At 40.4% G+C, this 20,975-nt stretch overlaps 1 protein-coding gene across 2 annotated transcripts in view; it reads left to right on the top strand.

The window, feature by feature from the left end:
- WWOX (WW domain containing oxidoreductase) overlaps nt 1-20,596 on the top strand; it is a 474,331-nt gene extending 453,735 nt beyond the window's left edge. Inside the window, exon 9 of one of the 2 annotated variants that reach the window (XM_008491642.2) lies at nt 19,290-20,377. In XM_008491642.2, coding sequence (XP_008489864.1) covers nt 19,290-19,478 — 189 coding nt within the window. In that variant the 3' untranslated portion in view covers nt 19,479-20,377. Of the gene's footprint in view, nt 1-19,289 lie in introns of both variants that reach the window. The other variant, XM_030457458.1, reaches the window with a different exon arrangement.
- The last annotated feature ends 379 nt before the right edge of the window (nt 20,597-20,975 follow it).

Consider the following 20,975-nt stretch of genomic DNA (forward strand, 5'->3'; position numbering starts at 1 on the left):
ATTCCCTCTTCAAAGGACTGTTGCAAAGCAGCAGAGCTGTGCCATCTTAGCAGAGAAAATTACAAATTACTAATTTAAGTGCTTCTTAAAATCATTTCCTTTTTGTTTTGTGTAATTTCCGCACTTATAAAATCAAACTTTGAGTTAAATGTTTATACAGTAATTCAGTCAGCTCAATCCATCTGCTCGTGTGGCATCTGCAGAGCTGGTTTGATGCATACTTGGTATTGTTTCCTTCACACATCTTGTAGCCTTGTATTTTGGTTGCAAAAGAATCATTTTAGTGTGGTTTGGTTGGGATTTTTTTCAACACAAAAGAAGTCCTGTTTATGTCCCTGGATCTAATTGCCATCTTTCTGTCCAAACTCTGCTTCAAATCAACTTCTTATGCCTCTAAAAACCTTATTCTGATTCACGTTTACTTTTGAAGACCTGCACTCAGTCTTATCTTGCCCTTTTATTATACTTGCCTTTATATTTGTATTTTTAAAAAACCTTATCATTTGTGAAGAGTACAGGTGGGCTCAGAGCATTAGTATTCATACTTGCATGTTAACAACTGTTATAACATGTACCAGAGGGAAAATATTATTTCTTGTAAATGCTCAATAATTACAGTCTTTATTGCATCAAAACCTGTGTTTTGACAGATAGTGGAAAGCTTTCAAAGCTTGTGTGGGATGGATGACAGATAGCTGCAGGTGGAAAATAGTTTTTTAGGTATTGGGTTTTCTATCACTGATACTGTAAATATTCTTCCAAAATAACATTAACCTTCCTCACCGATACTGTAAATATTCTTCCAAAATAACATTAACCTTCCAAACAGGGTTGGAAGTGTTCAATGATAATATGTGTGTTAGCAAAAGATACCTGGGAAATAATTCTTAATGATTCCATCTAATTAATCTGTGGTTGGGACATTAATGTCTCTTTTCATTAAGTTGGGAAGTATGAAAGACTAGAAAATTACTGCTGTGCAGGATTTAGTGCTTTAGGTATAATTTGAATGGATGTGCTAAATTCTTGGTCATAACTTGCACTAACCCCTAGTCTAAGAAAAATAAAAGGAAAGCTTATCTGCTCCTGCAGTTCACAAAACCACTTGGATGCTTTTAAGCCATTTGTAGCATATGCCTATGTGAGCGGATGGTTTTATCCATCTTCTGACACATTACTGCAATTATTTTTAGCACATGTGATATCTCACTTGGTGTAAACACCAGGACAGAAAATGAAGTTGGATTAAGTTGTGTGGGTTTTTCTTTTTTTTTTTCCCAAAGTCTGTTCTCTTATTGGGTAAATATTTGCATTTATAACGAAGTTGCATTAACCAGTTATAGCTCTGCTGCACATGAGGTCATCAGAAATCTGAGAAAGTTCATCTGAACTTGCAGTTCTTTTGTCTGGAGTGTAGATGTTCTGATCAAGCTTGTGCTATAGTCAACTGGACCTAACAACATGATCTGTGCTGAAAGCTTAGCTCATGTGTTTTAAGAGTTCAATGAGCACAATAGCCATGCCATTTGGACACGTTCTGGGTTTTGTGTGAAATGCCTGAGCCTCTGCAGTTTCAAGTGTCTCTCAAGTATTAAGAGACCTCTATAACCTAATAGGATTTTAGGGTTCTAATGAGTTTGAGATTAACCCAGTTGAGTTTATTTCATTTTAATGCTGTGTTTGTAAAGTTGGATCTATTGAAGTTTCCCAGCGACTTCAGTGGGATCAGGATTGCAAACCTTGAGAGAAAAGGCAGCTGGATGGGAGATTTCTGTCAACTGCCTTTAATATTGCATCTAAATTGAGAAGGCCACTTCTCTTACTTCAAGGCTGTGGGGATGCTAAAGTGTACTTGACAGATGTCTTGCCAATGTTTGGAGCTGATTGCTGAGAAGTAGCTCTCAGCAGCCTTTTCACAGACCAATAGTGAATGCAAGTTGGGCTTGAGCATCAGTCCATTCAGAATGATTAAACAAGGCAGAGACAAACTATCTGGCATCAAGCAGTGCCACCTTTTATTTGCCCTTTACACCACACAGAAGGCCAGAAGGCACCAGCCAGATATGTAGGCAGATGTAAGTCCGGATTCCACCTATGCTTAATTGATAATACTGCCGAAAAACAAATTAGCTGTGTCTGGCTCCTGCAAGGGTTCAAATCTGACCCTCTATCCTTTTTCAAAGGATGAGATGGACCATCTCAAACTGTAGACTAAAGTGTTATTTCAGATGAACAATAACTTTCTAAAGGATGATTCTTTTCCAAGAACAAGTCCAAAAGACTGAGACGAATGGATCAATTTTGTACCTGAATCATTTCATAGATGGAACTCCCTATGGAATGTCATTCCTTGAGAAGTCAGCAGGGGTCACTTAAGTTCATTATTTTGCAGCAAATTCACTTTTGGACTTGGGTAAGGATAAGCTAAAACTCCTTCAGGTATGTATCATTTATGCCACTGAGAGATTTTTCCTTTGAAAATCTAACTAGGCTGAAAAAAGTGATCAAAGGAATGCAAGGAGAGTTAGATAGTACAGCTCAAATACTGTGTTTGGACAGAACATAAATATGTTCCACATGTTGCCAACTGAAATAGATTATGCCACTTAAGCCCACATTGCACTTTAATAGAAATTTATTGTCAAAAAAGTAGTCTAGTAAAAATATATGGCATTGTGGCAAAACAGGGGATAGAGATCTTTTTACAGATCATCATTTTTACTTTTATGAAGCAAATGGAAAAATACTGAGATAGAGTCAGCTGGCTGGTATTGACTGAAAAGGATCTTCTGTGCATTGACTGGGAAGTCAGACATATTTCCATTCCTCCTACAGAAGGGAGCAGGAGAGATGTGTATCCTGTCCAAATAATGTGTTTCTCTCTTTGAGTGACAGCACACGTGCACATTGACACTGTGGAGGTGCCTATATATGTGTGTATAGATGTGCCCCTTCCCTCCTGCTGTGCTCATCTCCCTCTGCCCTGTCCTCTGTATGGGGGCATCTTAGGTGTCCCCTCAGGAAAGCTTTGGCCACAGTTTTGGAAAGGAGTACAGGTCTGTTTAGCACAGGCTAAATTTCTGACATTGGTTGCTTCCTGGAGATCTGTTTAAGGAGGTAACTTAAAAGGAAGGTCTCTGAAACTCTTGTGTGCTCTGGCAGAAAACCTGAAATTTTCTGTAAGTTTGTTTTGTATTTCAATTTTTTTTCATGGAGTACAAGCAATTTATTGAAATTCCAGTGGGTTTCCCTCGTTTTCTCACTTTTCAAGATGTGTTCATCAGAAACCATCTTGAACACCAGCCACAGGAGCAGCCCAGAGAAAAACTGTCTTTCATTTTCATGGTGGGAATGATGATAGCTTGTTTGTAAGAAGAAAGGAACTCTATTGTCAAGGGAAAAATGTGGACAACCAAAAGTTGGATTAGGAAACACCTCAAAGTGGTTTTGAAGCATTACTGACTGGCATGTATGGGGTTGGAAAGGGAGTTCCTGAGCTGTTACCAACTAGAAAGGGCTGATGGTGTCTTATAGATATCCTACAAAAAGAACAGAGTTGCATGGGTTTCATGGGCATGATCCAATCAACCTATGCATCCATTACGTGCACAGAGTAGTTGCCTTCCCTAACCAATCTACCTGCCTGACTTGATCAGGACATTTTAGTCTTGCAGAGGTCTGGGTGAGCATCAGCAGTGTGGGGTCACTCTTTTTGGGTAGCACCAGAACCCTGAGCTGAGCTGCAGAGCTCTCTGGACTCCCTGTTTTTCAGCCTCTTCTCCCTTGGCATTACATTTTTTGTGGCTAAATTGAGTGAGAGCTTCAAGAAAAGGATGCTAATGGTTCTTGCAGATTAGGTTGTCTTTTGCCAAAGGAGTTTAAGAGGTGCATGTCTGAGGATAACAATGTTGGCACCATTAGCACTGCAGCAGAGAGCTCTATCCAAGGAGCCCAGCTGAGGCTGGAAGAAGTGCTGCAGACAAATGAAGAAGGCAGTATAAAGCCCCTAATCCTTCCAGAGTACTGAGGGTGTTGTATAGAGCTAATCAGGCACACGTAAATTATCAGCATAACAGATGAAGAAAAGGTATTGCACAGAGAAGAAAGTAGAGTCCAGCTGAATATAGGTCTGGATAGATGTATGAACATACACCTGAGCTGATAGAAATAGGAGCATTGAGTTAGTGGTCTTCAGCAGAATGTAGGATGCTGTAGAAATGTTGTTCCTCACCTTACTTCTGCTGTGAAACTTACACCTGACTTTCTTTGCCCCCTTTTTTTTTCCCACTATGGATTCATTTGGGTGGGAATGTTCTCTTTTTGCAGTCTTTTTTCTTTGTTACTTGATTTGTTGTTGCAGCTTGTTTGTTGTTCTTTGACATGGCAGCTGAAAGCACAGAGATGCAAAGATGCTTTATACTCTGGTGAAGTCAAGAAGTATCATTAGCTCAGTGCACAAAACTCCATTACAAAATATGAATATGATTTGTGTGTGAAGATCTCCATGATCAATACAAAACCATTGCATGGAAGGCAGGTGTAGGAGCTGTAGGCTCAGATACATTTTTAGTGTTCATTTGGTATTTTAAGTTACCTATATATATATATTCACATACATAGATGGATGTAAAGATGCACATATACACGTTTATTTGAATTTCAGTGGTTGGTAGCATTAGGGAAAGATAATCTGCTGCTGGGCACTAACAGTCATTGCACCTGTAGAATTACTTTCAGACATGTACTGATTTCCTAGTAATAGTCAAAGTGATCATTCAACCCACATGTAGCATCCCTGGATTTAAAATGCAAAATAGCAACACACTTCATGCAAATGTCAACTCTGCCTATGTTCTAGGGTGCATGTCCAGGGGAGGAAACAATAAGTTTATTCTTCTCCCCAATTAGACTTCTGTGAAAGGCTCAGTTATGTCTCCAACTATCACACTGAACACTCACTAAAGCAGCACATTAATGTGCCTTTTAATGCTTCCTAGGAGTAGATCAAAAGAAATGTCAGGTGCACTTTACATTCCTCCCGTGATGTGTCTGAGGCTCTGAGGGCATCACCTCTGCCAGGGCCGCTGTTCCCAGCCCGCCAAGCTCTGGCCATGGATGCTCCTGAAATGCTCTGGGGTTTCCTACACCTCCCATCCCAGCTCCACACTCTGCTGAAGCTGGAAGAGTCGTGCTGCTGTCACTGAGTGCAGATTTTGGCCTTTGCTCTTCGGTGGGAGAAAATAATTGTTGAAATCAATCCTGGGAGAAAATGACTTAAAACTCAACGTGCTGGAAAATGGAACTTAATTAATGGGAGCACACTTGCAAGCCTCCACTGTAAACTGTTATTATTTTGTTTGCTTGCTTGAGGGAATATGTCAGAGCAGCATTTACCTTTTCTTAGTACAAGCTTGGCTGTTCTACCCATCATTTAGTTTTACGTGATTAGCAGGTGGATTTCTGGCTCTGTCACTCTAAACACAGAGTGCTTAAAATGTGGAAGAGACAACTTCCCTTAGCCAGGACAGCGGCATCATGTCCCTGGTCCTGCATTGCTTGGCTCTGTAACAGTGTGATGATAGATGAGGTGCAGTGCTAGTCCATGGCTCCCATCAGGGGCTGGGGCTAATGTTGGCCAAAAGGTTGCATTTCCTGTGAGCACAGCCAGGGTATCGCAGGTACCCGCTTCTGTCCCACACACTGAAAATGGAGGTTTGGGAAGCTGAGTGGGTACAGCATTGAAATGGAAGATGAACAGCAAAGGAAAGGTACCCAGTGTCAGCTATAGGATCAAAACTGCAAAGTGGGAGTCTAAGGAAGAGTGCAATGAGGTGTAAACAGTCAGGGGGAAAGAAGAAGCAAGGAAAGAGAAGCGGTGCAGTGTGCAGGACAATGAGGACGAGAAACTGGAAGTAATGCAAAAGCCAGGAAGCAGTGAGAAGGGTTCAAGTTTTGTTACAAAGTTCATTTCTATACATTTTCCACTTTCAAATGGATGCTTTGAATAAATAGTGCTTTCATTTCCCGTGAGGCAGAGGTGAATAATAAGTACCTCATCTGGGGACGCCGATCTCCCCAACATCAGTCATCTGCTTGCAGCCTCGCACTCTGACAGTGCTTTGGCTGAGCAAATTAGCCTGAAGTGTTGTGCCCTTGGCTGGCAAATCCTTTCAACCCGGTTGAACGGACAAAATGAATACCCAGATTGTTCCTACGTCTGTTATTCTCTCGTGTTTATCTGGCTGAGCTGTCAGTCAGGCCATTATAACTGTGGTGCACACTCAAATGACTTGTCCACTCACAAAAGCAGGGTCTGTTGATGATAAGCTAAACAAAACTGGAGAGCGACTGGTGACAGAGTTGGGGGATCTTGCAAGTGTCTCAGGTAAAAGCAGAGATAGAATTTGGGAAGGTACAGAAGGAACTCTCCTTACACCTGTGTAGTTTTAGGGTTTGCCGGGGTTTGTCAACAGGCGATAAATGGGCATTTGTAATGAATTAGGTTCCTCTCTACTTTAAACAAATTAAGTGGCATGCAGAAGATTTCTGAAACTTGAATGTAAGGGTATATTGCACTTACTAGGATTAATTAGCCTGAGAAGACATAATTTACTCAGAGGGGTTTTGCCAGGGCAGAGTGTAGCTGTGATCTGCCACATGCCATCCCCTCCGTGGGAGGAGTGGTGAGCACCCACAGTGCATCGGGTGGGCTTGCTGGGGAGAGTGGCCAAGCCTGCCCACCAGGCTCTGGGCACAGTTAACCCTGGGTTTTAATTACCATGCTTTGGGATGGCAGGTTCTGTGGGTTTGAATGTGTTGGGTGCTTGTGCATTTCCAGGCAGGGGGGATGTCTGTATAAGGTGGGGGGACAATTATCAGTTTTTCTCATGGGAGCAGATGGGCTTCTTAAATATCCAGAAATGCAATGAATGAAAGAGGTGAAGTGCTGTATGAAGATTTAAGTGATGTATGAAGATTTATTTCCTGACTTAATTTTTCCACTAGCACCCTGAGTTAGGACTCTCAGCCATTCTTGAAACTTATTTGATTATGTGACAATAACTCAGTGCCTATCTGCTGAGTGTGAATATAGCCAGAGCCTTCCTGGTCCTTTAGCCTCATGTTTGTGATGATAATTAACAAGCTTAAAGTTTACAGATTGTGAATGTGAAAGCAGTCTCAGATGTTTGAACAGCATTGAGCTATATAAGAGAAAGTCTCCTCCAACTCCTTCCCCAGCAGAGAAACTCATTCAGTGATGGATTGTCAGAAGAGTTTTTTCCCCCATCCCAGCATTCTACTTTCAGCAGTGGAGAAGGAAAAGGCAAGCCTGAGTAAGACTGCAATGGTTTAAATTCTCATGTCATGAAGAAGCAGAGGGAAGCATAAGTAAAGGAGGTCCTTTGGCTCTGGCTGAGGGATTGTGATGTGTGGTTATCAGGGAGACGTTGCTGAGCATCACAGTGTAGCAACATCTCTTTTATCAGCAGCTGGTGCCTTCAGAATCCCAGCTCCAGTAGCCTGGTTGGCTGAGATGATAACTGTAACGGATGGTACAGCTATTTTTCATCAAATGCTTGTTAGTCAATTTATTAGACTCCTAATATACTAATGCACTCATTTGGCAGGCGTCTCAGCAAACAAGACTTGCAATGGAGTGTACTCATTCAAAGTCATGGTAACTCATAGGTTGCTGATTCCTCATCAGCACTCAGAAGATAATTTGCAAATGTGCCATTTATCATTATGCGCTTTATAAAAGCAGATCTCATGAATGGGATAAACAGAAAGGAGTCTTAGAATGAACATTTCCTTCCCAAATACCATTACCAGCTTCTAGAGTATTACGTTTTGTGTATGTTGCACATACTGCACCTACATGTGCATTTGAGCTTGTGTGTGTTAGTAAAGTAGCTGGGGGCATCGTTTTTTAAGGATGGCTAATGCATTTATTAATCCCTCTGTAAGAGACACAGAGTTGGAGTAGCTTAGACATTGTCTACTGAAAGTAATAAGACTTTTAATTGCAGTAGTTTATGAAGCAATGGGCATGTGTGGACTTTTTCACCATGAAAAGCCACCACTAACTTTCCAGCTTTCCTTTTCTCATTGGAAACATAAGCATCTGGGAAAAACCACTGGTAAAGCCAACAAAAGGATTGTTCAGAGGCTGGGTTGTAAGGATTATATGGCAGAGATTGTTATAGGAGTGCTTTTCTTCCACACTAAACACACTGCATGAATGCTCTGACCTGTAGCTGTTTGCCACTGCATTTGACTTTGTACCGGTGACTGCTTTTTATTTGCTTGTTCACTTTTTACTGGGAAGAACCCTAACATAGCAGTAGCCAGGTGATAAGTCTGCAAATGTGATTTCTGTCTCCTCTTGTGACATTCAGGGTGGGAGCCCTGCATACAAATGGTTGGTACTTATTTTTGCTTCTGCAGATGTGATTTTATTAAATGAAAGGTATAACAAGAAGCCCAGCATAGGAAGGAGCCCTTCTGCCAAATGGCTCTGTGTGTTTAGCTCTGCGACTGCTCTCCAGCAGAGCCAGGAAACCATGCAAAGATATTGATAATTGATTCTGTTTTATATAAGTTAAAAACTAGCTTTTCCCTCCTAGTGTGAAGGTAATGGGTTTTGTCTGTAGAAAGATAATAATCCTATGAACCATTTCTACGCCCTCTATTAAAGAATAGTACAGCTTGCACTTGAACATAATGCCCATGTCAGCTCAGCTTTTGAAACATTCATCTGAAAGAGTCTTCAAGGACTGGAAAGAGATCTTCCCCAGACACCAAGCTAAGTTTGAGGAACTTTAAAAGTCATGAAGATCCTGTCAATTAATGTGTTTATTCTTATACATCTACTCTGGAAAAAGCATCTTCAAGACATGAAAGCTGTTTCCTTTGGATTAAAAACTTGTCATTGCATTTAGTTTCCATAGATAATGCAGAGGGGATTTACACCCTCCCTTACCTTGTTGAGGATAAACACAGCTCTTTTTCCTTACCATTTTCCTCATAGGAATCTTTGTTTATTACAGAAAAAAAAAAAGGCAGAAAGTAAAACTGAAACCTTGCCTCCAGATTTGTATGCAGGAGGTGACTTGATTTATAATCTTAGGTAATTTCATTTTTGTTCACACTCCTTCAATTGAAAGGCTCCCACAAACAGTATTACAGTACTGAAGGGAAGAGATGGGGAAATTTATCAAGCTATTTATCAAATTATTTTCACAGTCTGTCAAAGTCATAAGCATGCTAGAAAAGAAACATAAAGAGCGTGTTCAAAGACAGGAACATGTCTGAGTGAGCAGCCAGGCTGCAGCACAGCAGTGGCTGCTCAGATGTGGCCAAGGACATGGACCACTCCTGCCTGCAATGGCATCTGCCCTCAAACCCAGTCATGGAACTAGAGGAATAGGGTCCTTTCTTGGTGGGTTATGAGCTGAGAAGATGAATCAGAGACTATCATTAAAAGGAAGGAGAGGTCAAGGCAAAGGGGTGGACACCCTTCCCCCCGCCCCCAAGTCTCTGATGAGGTTTGCAAGTGGCAATGGTGTTGAATCTAAATGGAGCAGATCCTGGGTCAGGGTGGGAATCACATTCTGAGACACAACTCCAATGCTCCACAAAAAGCAGCTTTGGAGTTGCCTCTGGGGTGGTGGGTCTGAGCAGACAATACTGGCAAAGCAAGGGAAAAAGTTAACAAAAAAGCAACTGAGATTGAAGGAACCAGTCTAGTAAGAAATCTTTAATTTCTACTGAGCTTTAAAGGATTTGAGAGAGTTGAGGTTTTTTTTTAACAAACCAGTTCAAGTACATGCCTTCAGATTATAAAAGTACCTGAAATTGCCTAGAATATCAGCATGCATAGGTTGTTAGTATTTACATATATTTACATAGGAAAACAAGAGAAAGATCTACAGTTATTTACAGTCTACATAGGAGAAGAGAAAGGCAGCATAATTGTATTTCCTAAAATACAGTAGTTGAATAGTCAGCACATGCATATTAAGATATATTTGCATGATAGAACGCAAATGTTTTAAGACATACCTTTTAACTCCCTATGCTAAGGTATAGCATAATACAGGTAATTTTTTTTTTGTGTTTTGTTTCTAGTCTATTTGCATCAAGTGCTTTAAAATGTTCACTAACACAGCGGCAGCATTATTTACCCTGGCAATTAAAGCAACAGTACACACAATAATTTTCTACTAACTAGCAACAAGCTGCTGGTGAATGAAATATCTATTGTTTCTCATTATCCATCGACCAACATACAGGGATCTCTCCTTGTAAAGGCAGTGCCTAAGCTATCACCATTAATTATAGAAGTAATATAAATGAGACTCTACAGTATGTACTAAATGAAATATTAACAAGGCCAGTGTCTTTGAGCCTGAAAGATGCACTAACAGGGCACACTTTACAGCAGGCTATCTATGAAAATCACACATACATAATACAGGAGTGCCTGGCTTACAGCTCTAAGCCTAGACTTTAGAGGCCTGTTTGCTAGATCTGTATTATTGCAAAATACATTCCCTTAATTAGTTTCTGGAAGACAGTGTTAGTAGTTAATTTCTTACTATGATATGTTCCCATCATAACACTCTATGTTTTTTCAATGCATTGTATTACTGTGTGTGTCTGTGCATATGTGTGTGTGTCTCAACACATGAGAAAACAGTCTTTATCTTTAAAATCTGAACAAACAGCTTGTTAAATATTTGTCATAAAAGGTCACTTGCTTAAAAAGCATTGTGTTGTGTGGGGTTTTTTTTCCCCACTCATATCTCTAAATGAAAGCCAGTCTGAAAAATTACCTGTGCAATGAAGGAGGAAGCCAAATGTCAGTATTGTGATGACATTCTTTGCAGTACTGCATATGAAAAAGTCTAACTTTTGACTAGTAATAGTATTAAAAAGCTATATAAATATATACAGCATATACAGTACTGTATGTATACATACATTTATATAAAGTATATCTATAATTAAAGTTAGGTACAGCAAAACCATAAAACATTTCAAGTCAGCATAAGTTAATAACAGAAGTGATTTCAACAAATTTTCATCTATGTATGCCCAAACACCAGCCAGCCCTGTTCTGATGATTCAATTGCAGCAGCATATCTAATCTGTCTTTTTGGCAGAATGTGTTTATTGTCAATAACCTGTTTGCCCAACTCTCCAAATTACCCTTGCCCGGAAGAAACCACCCTCAGCAGGTGGGATGGGTGTTTCAGGAGAATTTCCAGTATTTTCCATGGGATTTCTATTATTGATAGTGGCTTACAAGTCATGGTAGGACTTACGTTTATATAAATGCACACTGTAAAAATCTCTGAGAGTGAGTGAGAGATTTACAGGTATGATCAGCTCCTGATGCTGCTGCTGTGTTTTCTAAGGACTGTCTCTTAGTGCTTCCTGCTTCTGACTCCACAGACCAGCATTAGGATACTGGTCAGGACAAGCAATGGGAAGCAACATAACATGGTCAGCCTGATTGCACCCCCTTTACACTCAGAAGTGAAGACTGAAAATATTCCTTAGGGTTTTTTCCCAAATCCAGAACTGAGGAGGAGGGTGCAGAACCACACCACTTCTCCATACTTGCCTGGGAGAAGGAAAAAAAGCAGCAATGCTGGGTTGTAGCAATTTGCATGCAGTGTTCAAAGCTGCCACTTTGGTGGAGCAATGATGTCTTAAAAGTGTAAATCGGGTGTGAATGGGAGTTCAGCAGGCAGGAGAAGAAAATGTGAACTGCCTGGAAATGTGATGTAAAAAGGGCAGGGTGAGCAGCCTGTGGGGCATGCTGCTGCTCCTGCCATTGAGCAAGGGGAAGCCATATGCTTCATTTAAGTATTTGAAGCTCAGGATCATTCTGTGTCAGGCTTGAAACAATTTTCAGAAGCTGATGGTGGACTTTAATAAGATCCTGGGAAAAGGAAGGAATGCTGAAAGGGTGCTGGCTGTGGGAAGAAGTTAACTTGTGGGTGCTGCAGTTAAGAGCAATGGGGTTGCACAGATGTAGGTGCTTGGTGCTGTCTTTATCATTGTACAGTTGTATCTGAGATATCTGGGAAGGCCTGGCAAACATAATACTGGACCTGTGTCCCTTCTGGAGGACAGCTGTAGAGCATGAGGAATATCCTAAGGTGTCTCATATATTGGTAGACACCTATTAAGCAACTGAATCCGCCCAGATATGCCATGGTGGCTCTTCCTGACATATGCAAAGGGTAGGAGAGATGAACCCAAAGAATCAACCTTTTAAGGCTGCTTCCCATTAAAACAGCCACTTTTGAAAAACCCAGTGATATTTTGGCTAGTAAAGAGTTTTACCAAGGTCTCTGTGAGTTGGGAAAAAAGGAATGGGGGAGAGACGGAGGAGGCTGGGGTGTAGGGGCTGGTGTAGCAGACAGCTTGACAGGTTGAAGAATTAAGTTTATACAATAGAGAAAAATATGCGTTATTTTTAAAAGTAATTACATTTTTGTTAGCTATTTTGCCAGCCTTGTTCTACATTTCCTAAGTATTTTAAGAATGGTCTAGAATACAACACTTTATGCTTATAGAGTGCTTTTTAGCAGTAAAGGTAAAAGCACTCCAGAAATCTGAAGTAGTCCTCACAACACCCCTGTGAGGTGGGTAAATAATAGTACTCTCCCCATTTTGCAGATGGGAGAAGTGAGGTACATGAAGTGACTTATCCAAGTTTAAGTCAAAAGTAAAAGTCAAAACAGAGAAAACCAACCCAGTTCTCCTGACTTGATGTCCCATATTGTATTTTTTTTTTCCCTGCAGACAATCTGTTTGACACTGGATGTTGGAAGTTTTCAAGCAGTGTCATTGCAGTAATTGAGAACATATGGGTGTTGCATAACACAAACAACATGGTGCATTATCAAAATACATTTATTACAATGGACACATTTTCTTTTGCAAAGTTAAAACCCAGAATGTAAGTTAAATATAGCTGCATATACTGAATAGTTGAAATAATCACTAGGTCTTAATGCCTCAGCAGTTGAAAACAAATCCTCTTTCGTGAACTACTGCAGTTTCCTCACTCAAAGACCATAGCACACTGATCTTCTATAATGTATGTAAAGAATACTGTAAATGTGTAAAGGTCTTAAGGATGCTAAGAAAAGTTACAGCTTGAAACCAACTATGCTTTGCAAGTAGAGAAGCTGATGGAGTTTTGAGTCTTTGTAGTTGGGAATTAATTGAAAAAGGAATACATCAGAGGAAAAAAAGCAGACCTTATAGATTTTGGGTTATCCTCTGTATTATCTTCTAAGAGATGCTTTACTGGTTTAAATGTGGTGATGGGGGAAGGGGAGGTGGTTGAGAATCTCTTCTCTGGTTTAGATGTGGTTCAGTGAGACCTTTGAAAAGACTGTAATTACAGAGTCAGTTCAGGTCACGTTTTCCTGCTGGCACTTGGGTGGAGATGGGACCTGAAGTCAAATGAGCCTGATTTGTTCCTGAGATCATATTTGGCAGCTCCAAAGTTTTATTTTTTTAGCTGCAGATATGATTTCAGTATATCATACTCACCCAAACCAGCAAAGACAGGTCTCAGTTTCATATTTCCTTGCTGAAAAAGTAATCGGGGAGTCCTATTTTCTTACAGGAGATTAATACATATTCTGAGTGTTACTCATAGGACAGCTGTGCATCTGAGATTTCTCTGAGAAAGAGGACTCCAGCAGGAACTGAGCAGTCTTTCTGTCATCTCACATGCAAGACTTAAACTTGTTCCCTGCATTGTATGAAAAGTGACTTCCCCTCTGAGCTACCCTGATAGGAAACAGAGCAGAGCAATGCCTGGGGTTGAGAAGTAGCCTTCTCACCTATGACTGGCCTCAGCCATGGCTGATACCACCCCGCAGCCCATAATGATGCTCCTAAAAGCAGGTACTGAGGAAACCTGAAGCTTGAATGAGGACATGAGCTTTTTACACTTGCTAATGTTCTTCAGAAGAGGTCATTGTGCTCTGCTTTGTTCCCAAAGATTTGATGGGAAAAACTAACATTTCAACCCATCTGTTAAAACATTTTAACACTACAGGGAAAGGAATAAATATATTTGGAGAAGAGACTGCAGCTCGCTCCCAGCTGGGGGCTGCTAGCAATCCCAAAGGGAAACGAATGGATTCTGAGGGCAGTTTTCTTCCAAAAGGAAAGCCAAAACTCAGCTGCTGAGTGGCAGCCTTGGAGCAGAGGCTCCTCAGTCTACTGTGAGCAGCCTGTGCCTGGCTCAGACAGACAGACAGACAAGCACAGGCCACAGCAACCAGGGTGTCCTGATGATCCTTGAGTGCCACCACCATCATTGCAACAAGCAGTGGAGCAGATCTGCAGTAACTGCAGAAGGCAATGGACCTGGGCTGATTTACACCAGGTGAAGATGAGGCTTGAGGAGTCTAAAATAGCAGCTATAACTCTGGAGTTGGTTTGGGCAATTGGGAGCTGATCATTGTGAAATTAGGCTCTGTAGCACTTTGTTTGTTATTCCAAGGAGCTTTTATATTTCATGTCAAATCAGGAAATGATCACTGCTGAAGCTCGCTAGGGGGGGGAGTTTTTCCCTCTCTAGCAGAATGGCGTTGAAGTCTTCAGGGTGCTTTCAGACACAGGAGGTTTGGGAGACCCCATTGGTTTCATGGTCTGGAATGTAGTCATACTGACTCATCTTCACCCTGCTGTGTAACAAGTTCTTCTGCTACACATGGGATGCTCACAGTACTGGCCTGTGGAGCTGATATTTTTATGTTATGTGTTGTCTATGTCTAGAAGTCCTGAGGTGAAGAACAGGAACAGCCTGAAGAGGTTTAAGGAAGCACTGCTTTGAATCTGGACATGTCACAAGTACTCACCTCTCTTGTCAGTCTGAATTCACCTCTTTCCACTGGCCATGCTTTCAAATGCACTGTACTACACTTAACCTCAGGCTACCAAGATAACTGGCCTTTAATTTTTCATAAGAAAATAAAAAAATCCCTTCTGATCCCATCTCACTGGCGGGCAATGTTTAGTGCTATCTGTGTGCCCTTATCAGAGTTTAGAGAGGATCTTACTCATTTGTAGTTGATAAATATACAGATAAGTTATGGCTTTGTTTCTATTATTTAGATGCTTGATATGCAAACCTGCTTCAGAATAGGAATCTAATTTTAGAAAATAAACATGCAGTTGAAAGTAGACAAATCTGAAAACACAACATTAACTGTGTAATATGTTTTCTTATCAGGAACATAAATGGTATCTAAGATTACTAACAGATGCCTTGCATATATTAATGAGGGTTTTACTGTATACTGTATATCAAGAACCCCTTTTCTTTTTACTGTTAAGATATTCAATATTAATTTGTATTCAGTGCCATCAGTTACAAACTGACAGCTAGCAGTTATGAAATAAATGCCTAGGAACTAGTAGCTACTTAGTATTTTCATCTCAACAAAGGATTTTGGAAGGCTAGATAATTTAGATCTTTGAGCTTCAACTATAAATAAACAGCAACTGCTGTATAAATCCCACCCTGCTGCAGCTGAAGATTGTATTACAAAACTGACAAATGATTTGCAGAGGAGAATGATGAACCCTTATTACTCAGACACTCTTCAACTTAATCCAAAACAAGATTCCTGGGTAATTTTACGTACTCTGGAAAGATTGATAGCGTGGTGCTTGCCTAGCAGCTTTCAAATGTTTGACTGGATCGGAAATGGCATTGAGGCATGATTAAAGATTCAGTTGGGCTTCTCACAAATTCTTTATCCTGTGTATTCATCATTGCAACCCGCTGCCTTTGTTGCAGGTTAAAGAAAGCTGACCCCCAGCTCTGGTGATTAGCACCCGGTACAACCGACGGACGTAGGGAATAAAAAATGTTTAGGTTGCCCGGTGCTTTGAGCATTGTTTATCAGCTGAAATTGTTGGGAAGAGGGGGGGGCATTAATCACAATGGATCAGGGAGAGCCTGTGACAACTGACAGGTTCATTGTTTAAGACATTTTTTAACGAAGTTGTTAACATTAATTCTTTTATATAGTGCTCTAATCTTCTTCAAATTATGTTCTGACATGGCACAAACCGCTCGGCATTGAAAGTCATTCAACAGTGATTAAAGTGCTCTTTTTATCGGTTTAAGAATGTTTCATCTTGTATCAGCAGTATGGAATTGTTTACTAATTAGATTCCCTAACATCCTCTTGCTGTCGTATGCTGATGGCATGTGAACAGGAAAGCTGATGAGCAAAAAATTAAAACTTGTTATTAAACTGTCATAAGGCCCAACATATAAAGATGTCACTCAAAAGATCCTGTTCATGAGGGATAGACAATATTTACTGAGAAACTAAGTGTTTTCTCAGCCTGGCCAGGCAAGGCTGGCAGTGCAGGCATTTTACACTTATCTGCAGCTCTGACTCTTCCCGGAGATTTGTGGTATCTGAATCGTAGATGCAAAGGGGGAATTTGTCCCTTGAGGACCTTCCTGTTCTACATGGCATATATGGGGCTGATAGTGCTCATGCTTTCACGCTTTGGGCAGGAGGTTGGGCTACAAACCTCCTGATGTCCCTCCCCACCCAAAGTGTGATTTGATTCCTGGGATTCATTGCCACCCATTCTCAGTCCTTGGGGAGATCCTCAAATGTCTGAGTGCACCCAGCTCACATTCACCAAAGGAAACTAGATGCCTGAATGGCTGGGAAAATGTGAGATTTACCTTCTGTTTTGTAGTTTTGCTGGCTGAAGGAAGCTCCTAGGCTTGATGAGTTCACGTTTGTCCATTATTCTGAGATATTTAAGCTTTACCCTCTGTCAAAGAAGGGATAAACATGACTGCATTTCTCTTAAGTAATAAGAAAGGTACTTTTCTTTCAATGATACAACCATTGAACATTCTTCTTCCAAAACAGCCCACAAGCTTGATACTTTTAGAAAGAAGTAAAGATATACACAGCCAAAAAGCAAATGGCACATTGCTTACATCCAGTTCTCAGTGAAACACTGGAGGCATCTCAAGATAAAGTGCTTTGGGCTTCCAGCCACAAAATCTTTTATCACTTAAAGTAAATATCCTACACTCACACAGGGAAAACTATTCTCTTCTCTTGGAGTTTAGGTTGTGTTAGTGGTTGGAGTATAAAGCTCTGCTGTTATACTGTGGGACATTTGTCTGCCCTCTAAGAATTTTGTTTAAAAGTCGTCAAATTTGACTCATTTGAAAAGATAAATTATTGTTTAGTTTGGATTTTAAACCGCTCTGATAAACTTCTATTTTATGAATTAACTGTATTCTATTACAGCTTGCCTGAGTTCAGCTTGGATGGATAGATGCTGTTCAGCAGTAGCTGAAAGGCTCTGTCTGCATTGAGCAATTTAGCCTAATTTTACCTTTCTAATAGAAGTCCAGTTTAGTTGCTTATAAAAAACCTACACTTTTACTAATGCACCTATATAAATATACTTCAGAGTCTTTCAGTCATTCTAAAGAGCTGAATGCAATGATCATACCTGTGCTGTGTGTGGAGCATTATAGGATGGTTCAAACGAGCATCTCTATTAATATAATTTGAGTACAACTCTTCCATTTCTGCTACTGCATTTAAGATACTTTCTTTTTTAAAAAAAGATATTGGTTTATTAAGAGGATTACTATGTATTCTACTAACTTCAAAAATATTTTGGTCTGTTGATAAATATATGCCTTTCAAAATACTTAATACAGCCAATTTTGGTTTACCTTATGATGGGAGATGATTTCTGTGGAGACATCATTATCAGTTTAATCCCATCTTCTGAGAAAAATGCATGTCTTGCAAACAAATATGCCTTTCTTTCTAGTTACAAAAATGAGAATCCTCAGTTAAGGTGAATTGGGGCTTTTTAGCCTGCTTGCTGTCCTGGAAGGATGACAATGCAAAGTAGAGGTCTCTTGAAAGTTGACCCCCTAACAGCACCCTGACTTTCCTTAGTTGTGACAATAAAAGGCCAGAAAAGGCCAGGAAAAAAAAGGTCTGGGTAAAAATTACAGGAGACTTTCCCCATTAAATTATCCTAATGTGGCAATATCTTAATTTGTCTTCATTTATTTTTTCAATTATACTTGGCAGCCTCTCTATTCTGATTCCTATCAGCTCATAATTAGCTACCACAGAAAGGACTAAGATGTACATAAATAATCACAAGATGCCAGATTAAATTGTATCGGTTTTAAATTAGTATGTTGTTATTTTTAATTATAGTTTACAAAGCAAACTAACTTCTTGCCCTCTTTTCATCTATTCATACACTGCACCTTTAATCTGTGCCAAGGAATAACCCATCACTGGTGGAGGGGTGATTATTCCAGCCCTGCACCTTGGTCTGTAGGTGATTGCTAGAGATATTCAGAGGCTCATTCTTCCTGTTTGAACATGAGTTCACTTGGTAAGAGAACAGGAAAACGAAAAGGAAAAAGAAAAAAAAAAATCCTGACCCACAAATACCTTTAATCTACCTGCTTAAAGCATTATCAGGCATGAGAAATGGTTGTTACAGAACAACAACAAAAAAATCAGTGGAATGCCTCATGCCTCTGCAGAATCAGAACCTCTCTCTGCCTTCAGCAGATAAACTTTCTTACATGGCTACAGTGACAGTGAAACTGTTGATCAAAGATATATGGAGAGGGTTGGCACCAATCCCCATTGCACTTTACAGGATAGGTCTTAATTGGAGTGCCCAGGTTAATTTTGTACAAGAGGTTTAAACAAACAAGGTGCGTCAGCCTGCGTTGCTGGCCAGGCTGAGGCAGGGGAGTGCTGGAGCTGTAGGGAAGTGCTTTCTGTGTTGCAGAGGGAATGCAGGATGTTTGGATGGGGCAGCTCCTTAAGCCTGCCTCAACTTCTCTGGTTTCAAACCCACCAGGGCAGCCCCTGCTCCTCTGCATCACACCAGGCTCTTATTCAAAAGGGGAAAAAGACCCGAGCTTCGGGCTGCGGTTCAGGATCTTTCTTTTGCTCTAAGAGGAAAAAAGGAAAAGTTCAAAACCAATCCCCACCGAGGTGTTTTGTGAATAAGCAGCCAGCATCTTCAGTGGGGTTTCAGCCTCATCCCCAGGCAGGTTACCCTTCCAGCCGTGCTGCTTTTCACCAACCCTTTCATAAGATGCGCAGCGGTGCAAAATTCCAGTGCGAAAAATCTCTCTGTGTACTTACAGAATTTTTTCTCTCTCTCTCTCTCCTTTTTTTTTTTTTTTTTTTTAATTCTAGCAACAAGGAGCTGCCACAACTGTCTACTGTGCCACAGCAGCAGAGCTGGAGGGCCTGGGAGGGCTCTACTTCAACAACTGCTGCCGCTGCCTGCCAGCCCAGCAGGCGCAGGGCGAGGCGACGGCCGCAGCCCTGTGGGAGCTGAGCGAGAGGCTGATCCAAGAACGAATTGGCAGGCAGTCCAAATAACAGGGAGCTCCTGGAAGGATCAAAACACACCGAGTGTGTGCACGCTTGAAAACTGCCAACACTGGAACCTGTCCAATCTTATCATCTAGAGGGTTTCCATATACCTCAGATACAGATTAACCAGTGTTAAATGAAATAATAGCAGTCACAACATAGTGAAAAATGTTAAGTACTAATGGGAAATAGGGAATACTGTGGGTTAAAGGGACAATGCGGCTTCCTGGGGCTTAGTTAGTCTTGGTTCTCTTTCTTTTGATTGTAGCCTGTTCAAAGTGTAACCCAAGGAGGCATCTTTTGTCTTATTTTAGAAAAGCAGCGCTGCAGATATTTTCTGTTGTTTTGATTAATGGGTAGGTACATAGCCCAATATGGGGTTTCCTCTTTATTTTGATAATTACTTACTGTCTGTTAGGCTTTAGGTATTGATCAGGAGGTGGAAGTTGTGTTGATTCTTTTTCCCTACAAGGAATTTATGGGGTGTGGCAAATAAAAAGATTATTAAGGAAAGAAATCTTTCCTGCCTTTGACTGCTGGCTGCAAATACATCTGCACGGTCTAGAAAAAGAAGGTGCAATAACACGTATGAGAAGAAATGGTAAAGTCCCAGCCAATTAAATATTTATGGGTTTTTTTCTTAAAAGATTATAATAAAAGATATTGTAAACCATTCCCTAAATACTGTCGAGTTAGGAAAGATGATGTTGTCTCCTTAAGAACACGCAGGGTGTAATCAGGGGGTCAAATGGCATTTCCATCCATTGCTCAGTTCACAGTTTAAGGAGTTGTTGTTTTTTTTTTCCTTTGAAAGTTCACAGTTTCTCAGTTTTCCTGACACTGTATCATATTCCAAATCTTTTTTCTGTCAATTTAAATTTAATAAAATAACATGCTTGCTTGAATATTGTCACCTGAAGAGAAAGTTTGTCTCATTTCTGCAAATGTCTGAGTTCCACTTTTTTTTAGAAAAGAAAACTTGAGGAAAAATAAAGAGCTTCTTGTTGATGCCAAGAAAACGATGGTTTTTCTTGTTCCTTTCTTAGTTCATGTTTTGTATTTTGTGCTTTGTAGCTGTCTTCATGCCAGAAGGTTGTCCTAAGCCATCCCCAGTCCAGCATCACTTTGTCTGTAGACAGAATATAAACAAATAAATAAAAGGACACATTAATAGAAGTTTATTTCATCCTCTTATTATTTATGACTTATTGCTAACAGTCTGCCTTCAATGATTTTTCTTACCTGCAATCTTAATGCATTTGATTAGCCATTAAATAGGTGTTAAAGTCAAGGCATGCATTCACCTAGCACACGGAGCCATAGCATCCCCCCACCAAAACCCCATAAGTATGTAAGGAAATAGGATACTGCAGTGTAACAGCTATACTTTATATACTACAATTTGGGGTTGGTTTTTTTTTGCTTTACATCTAATTCTAGTTTAGTGGGAGCTATTCTCAGGTAGGCAATGTCTGCACATAAGGGTTGAAATCTCTATAAGTG

The sequence above is a fragment of the Calypte anna genome, chromosome 11 (genome assembly GCF_003957555.1).
Source record: "Calypte anna isolate BGI_N300 chromosome 11, bCalAnn1_v1.p, whole genome shotgun sequence".
In the NCBI taxonomy this organism is placed as follows: Eukaryota; Metazoa; Chordata; class Aves; order Apodiformes; family Trochilidae; genus Calypte; species Calypte anna.